At 38.8% G+C, this 12877-nt stretch overlaps 1 protein-coding gene across 1 annotated transcript; it reads right to left on the minus strand.

The window, feature by feature from the left end:
• Positions 1–4: 4 nt before the first annotated feature.
• rundc3ab (RUN domain containing 3Ab) lies at positions 5–8590 on the minus strand. Its single transcript, XM_029455757.1, has 11 exons — positions 8251–8590; positions 4556–4671; positions 4152–4279; positions 3882–3967; positions 3445–3534; positions 3256–3336; positions 2969–3134; positions 2156–2313; positions 1885–2004; positions 1362–1462; positions 5–1236 (listed from the first exon to the last, which is right to left on the minus strand). The coding sequence occupies exons 1-11, from the start codon at positions 8355–8357 to the stop codon at positions 1094–1096; spliced, it is 1296 nt and encodes a 431-aa protein (XP_029311617.1). The 5' UTR covers positions 8358–8590; the 3' UTR covers positions 5–1093.
• Positions 8591–12877: the final 4287 nt, after the last annotated feature.

Consider the following 12877-nt stretch of genomic DNA (forward strand, 5'->3'; position numbering starts at 1 on the left):
CACATCCGTTGCATACCAGCATTTAATGTTTCAAAAGAAGGCAGTTTTATTGCAGTTTTACATAAAACAATGTATCCCAACTCTCAACAACACTGCATGAGATTGCAATTTACAAGATGGTAAATAAGACAAGTAAGTCATGAAATTAATTAAAATATAAAAAGAAAAAAGAAAAGCCAAAAAACCAAATGGCACACACACGCGCACATTGCACATTCACTATTTATCTCCTGCTCAAACTACTCTATCAAGCCAGGTTTGTAGAAAAAGACAAAGAAAACATTCATTCTGCATAGTCACAATGCACTTTGCATTTATATGCAATAGATATTATGTCTGTTTTTTTATGCTCACATTGTAGTGGCTCTGCAAACCTTTGCAGCCTGTCATGTCTTTAGTGTCCCATCCTAAAATCTGTGTCTAACGTACAGTATGATTGAATAAGGCCTAAACTGTCTTTCATCCTAAACCCATCAGAAAACCCTCTGGCCACTTTAACTTTGAACAGTACAAGCCTATTTTTTTTATCTCTCTTGTAATAGTGTAATATAATATGGCAACACATTGTTTCTGTTCCCTTTAAGGTTATAACAGCTCATCCACCCTGCACTGCCAGTATTATGCAAGAGGCAGAATAAGATACACTGACAGACTGAGAAGACACAGACAAATGGACAAGTACATACATACAGGACAAACCTACAGCGAGTTTTGCTGAATGTTACCAGTACAGACGTGACTGTAATTACACAAAACCAAGCATCATGACGTAAGAGAGGTCAAACTTGAACCGGTTGTTTGCATTCCAGGAGGCTAAATCATGACAAGACAATTAAAGACAGTGAAACTGCAGGAGGCCGTCGGGCAGTACAGCAGCTTCTCCTGCATCTTTGCTGGACAGTCACAGGGAGACAGGGAGGCTACTCTTTCACAAACGCTTAAAAGGTGTAACTTGAGACTCAGAGCATGAAGGGACTCACGTTAGGGCAACAAAAGAGAGCATTTGTCCAGCTCCCAGAAGTAGTCTATTGTGTATTCATGTTGAATTGTCTCAGTGTCAGTTTAAAGGTTGGCAGTGTTTCTTTGGCGCCCCCTAGCTGGGAGAGAGGGCAGGACTGTTCTCTGTGCTGATGTGGACCAGGCACTCGCTGGACTTGAGGCTAGCCAGAGATTTGCAGCTCGGGAGGGAGGCCAAGGACCCACACAAGCCCATCATGGAGGGGGTGTAGTCCTTTTCTGGAGGGGTGGGACAGACATACGAAGGGAGGGTCAACTCAAGCGTGTGTGTGTGTGTGTGTGTGTGCGTTTACTCACTTATTATCTTACGAGAACACAGTGTGTGTGACTGTGTAAAATGTCACCTGTGCACCAGGCTCCTCCATTATGTCTCCCCTCAGTCCTCTGGGAGTCTGAATCAAGGCTGATTTCCACTGACAGCAGCTCTGTGCTGGGGAAACTCCTCCTACAGGTCAACGGAAGGACAAATCAAAGAGTTAACAATACAGTAGTTACAGGAGTTCATTGTTGAATGAAAAGTATTCAAATAAACAGTATATTTCTGTTGTTCTGTTTGTGTTGTTATAGACATTTGAAGTTGTTATTAGAGCTGATACGATTAATCGATTACTCGATCGACTCAACAATTATGGGCATGTTAGGAAGTAATGTTTTTCTTTGTTATGTAATGTAGTAAAGTGAATGTCTTTGGGTGTTGGACTGATTATCGCATTAAAACTACCAATTATATTGGGCATTTTTCAATGACACATCCTTGTCGACATAACAAAATATTCTCTTGTATGACGATATAACACAGAGTGCATGTCTGTTTCTCTTTGCAGTTATTCCCACAAAGACATCAGATGCATCATCTATAACCCGAACCTGCGGAACAGCTTGACGTCGTCTTGGTTGTTGTACGGCTGGAGCGTCGGCCACTGGTTGACCAAAGGGATTGAAAGGTTTTTGGCCAGATGGTTGGAGTCACATGGAATCAAGCTTGTCCTGACAAACATGACGATACAATACAATAAATTATTTAAGAATCACTCAAATTCAACACCGTGGCACCTTCAACTAAACCAATAACAATGCTTTTTATATGAAATGGTTTTAAGGCTGGACAATGTGGGGGACACTGCCCTCAGTCACTCACAGCTGCTCCTGAAGCTCCAGGACGATGGCCTCCAGCTCCTTCTTCTCCTGTGTGCTGTGGCTCTGTAGCTCCTCCAGTCTGGCCTTTAGCCTCTTGTTCTCTGTTTCTGTGTTCTTCAGCTGGGACTCACGCAGGCGCACAAGCTCCTCCAGGTAACCCTGACAACGCACATCCACACTGAGTGAAAGGAAGTATCCATGCTCGGACACTCAAATGAAACATTGTCCATCTGGGATGCTCAGTGTATTATAGAAGTGATGCATCCCTGATCAACCCTATGCAGTACACACTAAACACTTAACATGCTACATTTAACCAGCTCCCAATTGGGCAATAGGCTACGGCTGCTGGTCAGTGGCCCTACGTGTCAAACTATGATGCTCCACGTCTTTAGCGTCAGTTTTGCACGTGCAGGGCTGCCTCTAGTGGCCGTATTAATTATGACGGAAGAAAAGTATAAAATATAAAAGGTGACAAATGCAGTAAGGAGGAGGTCGGGGTGGAAGCAAACACAGGACTTTCAGCCACGAGACCACTGTTCGTGTCAACGTTGATTTATTTTAAGATACGTTCACTTATAACGCACTTAATTTACGTCACGTATGTAACTTAAGTAACGTAACAAACATACTAAAATATACAGTTTAAAACCACCAATATCTAAAAAGTATATTGTAAACATGTGGCTTGAAACTAGCTTCTGGCAGACAACCCCAACGCTGATGCACGCACAAAAGGGGACGACGCCTATACGCCTATTTCCCCAAAGTGTCAAACAATTTCCTTTTCAAACCCAAAAAGATGGCTGCATACCTTTTGAGCATTGACGATCTTGAACCTCTGCTCCATCTTGCGACACTTTGTGCTCCAGCTTTCCTCGTCAGTGACCAGGGGGATGTAGGGGTGGTCGGGGCCGCTGTCGTCGCTTGTGCTACTGTCAACACTTTGTTGATCGTCATCATCACTCAGGTAATCATAGCTGCAACAGAAGCAGCCAAATTATTTACTTTCAAGTGCCCAGCATCAAAAACTTCTATCTTTCCAAGCAAGCTGTTTAAGGTACGAGAAGATTAAATTCTCTTTTCTGTCAATGAACATACCTTTGTGTGAATTTCAAGTACGGTGTGTAGTCAATCACGGCGGAAGATTTCCCATCCAAGGCTTCCCCTTTCAGACAGAAACTAGGGAGGAGAGACCACAAAGACATGTGATAAAAATATACACATACCCATGTAAAATCATCAGTTCTATGCGTAAAATGTAACAGTATAAAGGTCAAACCTCCTCACCTAAAATCTATGGCTCCGAGACCTATGAGCATCCCTGTCAGGACCGTGGCTTCCTCTCTTAACACGATGGCTCCTTCTGCATAGAACCTCCTAAAGGGGAGACACTACAGGTGAATAGGGTAAAACACATATTTAATAGACGTCACCATGAAACTTCCCCAGGTGATCTTTTACAATAACACAATTATCTTTTGTATTACAAGTTTTCTGAAACGTTATGTGTTTCATATGCAAATTTAGGAGAAATCTACAGACGCAAATAGACAAAGTGAAGTGAAATAAAAACCTAAATATGTATTTAGGACGCTTTCTTTCCCCTCGTCTGAAAGAAGACATGTTATGGAAGCTAAATAGCCCAAAGTCTCAAAATTGACAAGGTGGGAACATGGTTCCAGTCGGGATAGAGACTGTAAAGTTATGTGTGTGTGGCCTCTAACCTGGTCGTTCTGCTGTCCCTCAGAGCAGTAGCGATGTATTCAGACAGCTTCTTCTCCATCAGTGCGACTCTTATCCAGGCTCGCCCCTGAAGAAGTCCCAAAAGGGTGAAGAAATTAACCCAATTTCTTACTGTATACTATAACATACACCTATTTTTTACCGCCATATATTAACACTAAGAGTGATTGAAGGAGTTGAATGTAAGATGTTTTCTGTTCCACCTGACTGCGTATCCCTTCAGTTGTGTGTGAAGTGTGTATGGGACTTGCCTTGGCTCGCGAGGTGCTGATGTTCTCCATGCTCTCGATGCTGCTGATGCAGCTGTTGGGGACTTTAGCGCAGGACAGACGGACATAGTCCCAGTAACTCCTCTGGCCATCAAACCAGTTGCCGGAGCCTAAAAAGCAGAGTGCAACATGAATATTGTTCTGTGTTGATATGTTGATAGATGTCGACATATATAATGTCTATTTATTTCAATAAACAGACTGTTGGTGCAGCCAACAGTATGTATTAGTATGAAAACATGCATCGTCTTATTAAAATTCATTATCAATAACAGTATCAGAACCATTTTAAGATACTTTTTTGCTTTGATGCCAAATTCCATTTCTTGTTCAGTGTTTTTGGAGTTTCTTTAACATGCAGTCAATCCCAGACAAAACCCTCGTACCTTTGAAACGGTGGCTGAGAATGTGTTCGAGGATGGCTGCGAAGTTGATGAACTCCTCAGAGGAATCATCTATGGGCTCCGCTGTGTATTTTTCCAACAGCGTCTTTACAGAAAACCTAGAGAGAGAGAGAGAGAGAGAGAGAGAGAGAGAGAGAGAGAGAGAGAGAGAGAGAGAGAGAGAGAGAGAGAGAGAGAGAGAGAGAGAGACGTTTTACACAAAGAGGTTGGTTGCCCGTACTAAAGTCATCAGGGGAATATATTAGTCAGGAAACAGACAGACAGAAAATGTAATGTTGAAAGACATTTGTGAGGCTGTTGTGAATTGTTTAAAAGCCAAAGAAATGATCACCACCTCCACGTGGATGAAAACACACTGAAAACATAATTAAATACAAACTTTACTCTTTTTAAGCTATTAGGCTGCAGCTATATGTTTATTTTATTTCAAAGTGGGCTACTTTCTTTTATTCATTTCATTTTTATATTGTATTTTTTATTGTTGTGTATTTTTATATTATATTCATTTGATTTTTTATTTGATTCAACAAATATGGGGAGGACTCAAATAGACCTGCATAGTTCTGTGTTTAATTCTTTTCAAAGTAAACATGCCAGTGTATTTTGTCCTTCTCTTTTAAAGAGTTTGGTGTTTTCCTTTGTTTAAACAGGTGAAAATAGCAACACGATCTCAACAGTTTCCTTTATTGTCATTCTGCCATTTCATAAATGCAACAAATATAGTATAACTATAAATAACAAACTTATAAGCTGCGTTATCAAATGAATTTTGCGGCTCCAGACAAATCTTATTTGGTGGACGAAGGGGCAAAACGGCTCTTTTGATAGTAAAGGTTGCCGACCCCTGTCCTAGATCAAACTATAATAACAATAAATCACATAAGTCCATGTAGGAATAATGAATTTAGTGAAAGTCAATGATAAAAAAAACCTGTAAAAAGGATAAAATCAAAAGCAACTGAATCAGAAGTTAAATACAGACTATGTTTATCCCATATGTTTGTTTGTTGAAGTGGATTTCTTCCCCGTCACACTGTACTGTCCGTTTCCGGCTGACTCACCAATTTACCGTGAGTAAGAGGTTTATGGAGAGCTTTCAGGAAGCGCCGACAACTCAGTTTACTTGGAACTGGACAGCTGATGTAATGGATGCCTGCGGCCTGCAGCCTATAAAGTACATTTTGAGTACGATAATAAATCAGCCAAATAACAAATAATAATAAACAGCGACTCACAGTGACAACGCTAACAAGCTGATGTTTAGCAGGTATAATAATAACCATGTTCTTCAGCTAAGTGTGTAAGCATGCTACTTCTTCACTTTTACTAACATTTACTAATCAGCACTTAATATAAAGTACGTGAGGCTGACACTGAGCAGTTTGACTTTGTTGTCTGAGCGATCGACGTTCCCTACATGGCGAGCACGGCTAAATATTTAGAATTGCATAATGGACTCTAGTGTAACAATGTACCTGAATAATTAAGGGTTTAATGTCAACCAGCGTGACCTCCTGCCATATTTATGCTGTTTATTTTACCCAACATTAATCTTTCTGCTGAAATGACCACACCTAAATATTTTTCTGGAGACTAAATAATTCAGCAGGTCTATTTGCTGCAAGAACACCTGCCAAATGCTGTTTGTCCAGTGACACGGAGATATGCTGTGGGGTGACACAAAAACAACAGAAAGCCTGGTCGACGTGACCTCTGCGGTACGTGGAGAAACACTATTTCTCTGGAACCACAGAGTTTAGTGGCCAAATGTGAACAGTTTGAAGTAAAACATATCTGGGCTTTTTACAGTACACACACTGTCAGTGTCCAAAAGACAATGCTTTTACTAACACAGACCACTGAGGCAAGTGATTACACTCCCCATTGTTCCAGAGGCAACAATGCCTCATTCAGCTGCTCTCACTGTGGACAGATACTGGACAATAATTGGCGGACTAGCCTCAAAACGAGCACAATCCCCCGTGTTGTCACTGTATTACAGACAGCAGGGACATTACATGACACATGTAAGTCAGCAGAGGTGAGGTCTTGTTCACCTGCACCAGATTACTGAATGTGTGCATGTGTGTGTAATGTTTGTTTAATAGTTCTAAATGCAGTATGACCAGAACATAATGTACGACCGGACATGTGTGGATTCCAGTCACATGACTTAGAACAGACCCATGAAACAGATAAGAGTTATTTAATGACTGAACTTCGCACTTGACTTTAACATCAACTGAAAGCAGACATGAAGCCAGAGTTTAGATATTTACTGTGCTTTTCAATGAATGATTATGGCAACATTACTTTAAGGTGTCTTACATTGATCATCTTTGTATGAAAAGAAGTTATGTAATCTATATTGTCTGTGTATTTTATTGCCAAATACAGCTGCACTTGTTTTGTTTGGATAAAAGTCTAGACCACATCCCTCACTACAGTGATCTAATAATTCTGGAAAAGTAAATTATGATTCACAAACTATTTTCTGTGGCCACTCGGGGCAGTGGAAACAAGCTGTGAAAACAGTAGTGACATGTAACACCTTAAGATGATATTGGCAAACTTGTAAGCAAAAAACTGCGTGTTATTAGCATGATATGTGGGTCATGTCCACACAAATAAACATCCTCTGTCCTTTTAGCTCTGACTTCTGAGGGAAATGTCTGGCTGTTTACTAGCTAGTTGCTAACTCTGCTGTCTGGAGCTGAGCAGGTAGCATATTTGTTTTTAGAGCTAGCATCCTGCTGCAGCAACATTATGAGAGCAGTGAGAGTGAACCAAAACAGTAAAGTTGCAGGACGGGAAATAAAAACAATAAGCTGAAAGACACTAAAATGCTCCGTAGAGCTGAGAGGAACTTCAAAGTCTCCATGCAAGTGACCCCTTTTACATAACTCATAGTCCTTTGATCCATTATCATAAAAACAATATTGATTATAGCAGCTTTAAATGTGGTACTAATGACATTTTGGGTGTTTACATTTTAAAACGGAACCAACTCCAGACAGCATCTCTGGATCTGACAGATGTTTAATCTTTCTCAAAGTCTCCTTCAGTAAGTTAGAGAATAAATGCATGTAATTATAGTTTGTGTATGTCTTTAGATGTACGCTGTGTGTTTAATAGCATGCATATGTTTATGTATATATGTGTTTAAGCTCTGGCAAAGGCCTTTTAAGTGCAAACCTTCATCCAAAACCCCCACATGGTCCAATCAGGACTTAATACACAGGCCTTACTGCCTCCCTGCCCTGAGTCCCTGGGGTGCCAGTTAGTCCTTGCCCCAAGAAGGTTGTGGTCATAGCAACCACGCCATCATCAGGGAGAAAATAAATCGCACGGACAAAGATGACACTGCTAAACTCACGCAGAGAGCCAAGTCTGTCTATGGATTGTCTGATATATATAAAAAAAGAAAGGTCATTAATGCAAACTCAGGCTTCTAGTTCGCACAGGCCCACTGTCAGTACATAGTTCATTAAAGGGACTTATTATGAGGATGACGTAAGCATACATGTCAGAATATGTGCATATATTATTTATGATAAGAATCACCAGAAAATATAACCATATGACCACTTATGATATATGCAACATTTAGCCTGTTAATTCCCTCACTCATATCAGGCACTTAAACGCAAACATAGTCTCCTTTACAGCAAACTGACCTGCAGACGGTGATGAGGTTTTTTCGCTCCACCGCCACGTTCCTAAACGACGCTTTTTTCGAGACATCTCCCATGGCCATCGCTGCCTGCAAACAGCCGGGCTCCATCCAGGAGGAGGAAGCCCTGAAATCAAAGGACCCCTCCCTGTCGGCCACCGACCCTACTCATTCACTCCTGGCCGGAGAGGATGCTGCTGCCTGCCCGCAGCAGAGCCGCTGACAGCCGGCAGCTGTGCTTCGTCTTAGGGCGGAGGATACACAGCCTGAGACATCAGATACACCGGAACATGCAGTGTGTTGTTTATTATTACTCTTATACACAGAAGACTGGATCACATCTGCTGTTCGCTCTTTCTCGCCCCGCCTACTTATTTGACTTCATCATGACGTCACGGGATCAGCTCGAATCATGCAGACTGAACATGGTGAATACAAATAAATAAATAAAAGACTGAACATGGTGAATACAAATAAATAAATAAAAGACTGAACATGGTGAATACAAATAAATAAATAAAAGACTGAACATGGTGAATACAAATAAATAAATAAAAGACTGAACATGGTGAATACAAATAAATAAATAAAAGACTGAACATGGTGAATACAAATAAATAAATAAAAGACTGAACATGGTGAATACAAATAAATAAATAAAAGACTGAACATGGTGAATACAAATAAATAAATAAAAGACTGAACATGGTGAATACAAATAAATAAATAAAAGACTGAACATGGTGAATACAAATAAATAAATAAAAGACTGAACATGGTGAATACAAATAAATAAATAAAAGACTGAACATGGTGAATACAAATAAATAAATAAAAGACTGAACATGGTGAATACAAATAAATAAATAAAAGACTGAACATGGTGAATACAAATAAATAAATAAAAGACTGAACATGGTGAATAATAATAAAAGAATGAACATGGTGAATAAAAAAATAATAAAAGACTGAACATGGTGAATACAAATAAATAAATAAAAGACTGAACATGGTGAATAAAAAAATTAATAAAAGACTGAATGAATATATTCTTTCAAATGAAAGAATATATTTATGTGAAATCTAATAATAATATCAAAATTGAGTGTAAGAAAATTGTACATTTTGAACCTGATAAATAGTCTATAACATTGAATTTATTGTAAAATTCTTGATTATTGGCTAAAAGAAATGTCTTCGGTTACATTAATGTCAAATAACAAAAGTTACCCCCAAATTTAGCTGGATTTCTATGTAAATTTAAAGAATATATTAAGACTCTCAAACTTATAAACACTAAAATATAAAAAATAAAAATAAAACTCACAAACTGTACGGTGAAGAATAACATATATATATATATATATATATATATATATATATATATATATATATATATATATATATATATATATACACATTTCTTATTATAATTTTATATTACTTAAGTTTATTTATCCCAATTCTGTTTTAATTTGTTTTATTTTATTTTATTTAAATCCCTATTATTGTCGAATATGAAATGACTATCATGTCTTTTAGGTTTCCTTTTTCTTTCAAACCCATATAGCTTGAATAAAGAGTTGGAACAAGGTGATACAGTACATATAATACTGTCAGTGTGGCAATAGATGTGTTATTATTATATTTAAAGTAAAAGTATATGTCATGTTACAGAGGTAAATGATGTGCACTGTGTTGCAGAATATACACATGCTGCTTTTATATAATGATAATGATATATATAAGTGTTTCCTAGCATATACAGCCTTTTTGTATTGTATATCATATATATATAAGTTAATAGGTGCTGTATTGTCATGGTGTAAATGGTGCCTTGCATATATTGCACTACTTTTTTATTATGTTTTTCAATATATTTCAATATACGCTTTCTCTTCAAAGGGCAATGCATCTATAATTATTTAAACATCATGTGTATCAGTCCATCAAATACCTTTTTTTATACTTGTAAGCATTGCGATTATATGTTGTGACTGAAAGCTGAATTTATTGTTCAAGAGCAGCCTCTGAAAATGGGTTTACAGTACAATGAGAGTGATATCATCACCTCCAGCGGCAGCACAGTCATCATGCTGGATCATTTCCTCCTTCTGTAATTTCCGATCAGCCTCCCTTATTTTTCCTCCTCCTACTACCAGAAGAGGTGGTCTTGTATCTGGAGAATAATTGAACTGTAAAGTGTCATCAAATGGTGGTACTTAGCTCCCCAACCTTTCCTCTCTAATGAACTGGCAGCTGGTTGTCACCATACGTCGCTGGGTGGGGTTCTTTTTGTCCTGGTGGAGGGGCAATCACTCATGCATATCTGTGCCTGGTGCTCCATATGTTTGGATGCTTCATATTCCTGTTTTGACACCAGAGCTGGGAAATATTCAACTATAGTCTGTAATCTAAAATGAGAATCAGAAGTTAACATCTGTAATATGCAGAGACAACAACACGTTTCCCTGAACAGAAATCATTCATATTTAAAATGTGATTTTATTTGTCGAGCTTGAAACAGGAGACAACGTTCTTTGTTTGCAATGTCCCGCTGTATATAAGAACTTATGTTCATGTCTGAACGTTTCATAACTAAAATAATTGGTGTCTTATAAATCCATGTGGGCTTGACGCTTGCTATGCTCATGATAATAACATAACAACTAATCTCGTGCCTTTCAGTATCACAATAACAATCTATTAAATGTCCCAAATAAACAAAGATAAGCAAGTTGTGTTCTTTCCTCGCTACCCTTCCTGCGTGTTTATGTTCACAGTACACATACACACACACACACACACACACACACACACACACACACACACACACACACACACACACACACACACACACACACACACAGTATTGCTTGATAATTCCTTATGACAAAAAACCAGTGAGGACATTTTAACTTGCAATGTTTTCATTTTTGCAACAGGGGGCAGAACTTTATCTAGGTATCTTCCCTAATCACTAAACGGAGCAGTCTGTTGCACTTCAATGCGTTTGGGGAATCATTAGAGACAGATAAAATCACTTATGCAATACAAATATGTACGTCATGGTTTCCAGTAGTAATATACGGTACATGTTACGTAAACAAGCCTCCAGTAATGCTAAAGAATCTGTTGTACACAATGTTGGTCTCAAATTGTAAAGACAGAAAGAAAGCCTTCAGGTTTTCTGCTCCAGTCTGCAAGAGGAAATTAAAACGATGAATCCGATATCTTTGGCAGAAGTCAAGACCATTGTAAACTCTATGATACATGAAGGTTAAGTGTAATTTTGTGTTGGGGATTCAGTTTTGCATTTCAGATAGACATAGGACACTGTGTACTGTACTACCAGTCGTAGATGTGTGCATTGACTTAAGTTCTGCCCTTTTCACACATAGAGCTAAACAAGTAGAAAGTAAATCACTCCTCTTCAGTTTAGTTCAGTTTACTTTAATTCACTTCTTTAAAAACTCTTAAACATTTATCAAATGATCGGTTATCTTACACTGTACATTTCTCTCTATTTCTGGACACAATCCAAACTTTTTTACAGGTTCAGTTTCCTGTGTGTTTACCTTGTGCTGCACGTTTTGTCACTCATGCTCGAGCTCCCGCTCCAAGTGGAGGCTTGAGGGGAGAGTGTGAAATTCTGGACGGTGTTGTGAAGATGATCGAGGCAGAGGTTACACGGAGGAAGGGGTTGGGGTATGGCCTGCGAGGGGCAGAAGGTTTGTGCATCAGCCCTCAGTGTCCGGTCAGACTGATGAATAGGGCTGTATAGACAACATCGACAACAACTAAGGTGCAGAGAGACATTACCTAGACATGCTGTCTGGACACGACTGACTGTTAAATAATTAAATAGAGTGCTGCAGGAATAAGTCTTAAAACACGGAAATTAGTTAGTATTCAATGTTTTTTTGTTTTTAGTTTTTGGTTTGTTGCCTGAAATAAGGTCTGTGGTTAACACAAGCTTAAGAGAATTTAGCGTTTGACAAAGTCTGTCATTTGTGTTCATTTGTGAAGTTTATATTGCTGGACAAAACGTGTCAAAAACCTTTCTTTGCCACAAAACTTTTCTTCAAAAATCTAAAATCCAATGGAAGAATCCTATTGTTTTTTGTTTGAACCTGTGTGATGTTAACTTTCAAATTGGCCTATACAAATACTTCATCCCTGCAGCAGTCTATGTGGACAGTTATGCTTCATCCATCATATATGCATGGTTGCTATGTATGGAGGTCAACATTTAGAAAAGGGAGGATTGCTACAGCAGATTCATAGACAGTGGACGCTCAGACACAAATACACACACACACACACACACACACGCACACACACAAACACGTAAGTGCAGTTTGAACTGGGGTCAGCCAGTCTGGCCTGGAATATCCAGCACAGGAAAGATGTGAAGAGGGAGTCAAATCACGAAGAAGTCTTCCTGTTTAAACATCTAGATCCAGCCTTTTCTAAATTCTCTGTGGCGTCACATTTTCACAGATTATTCAGCTTCATTTATCGGTTAAAAGCATATAAATAATTACATTCAATTCATGTACACTGATAAACAGATCCACAACAAGTCTATCGGTTATGCATGACAAACACAATCCTGATTTGGTACGTCA

The sequence above is a fragment of the Cottoperca gobio genome, chromosome 19, assembly GCF_900634415.1.
Source record: "Cottoperca gobio chromosome 19, fCotGob3.1, whole genome shotgun sequence".
Lineage (NCBI taxonomy): Eukaryota > Metazoa > Chordata > Actinopteri > Perciformes > Bovichtidae > Cottoperca > Cottoperca gobio.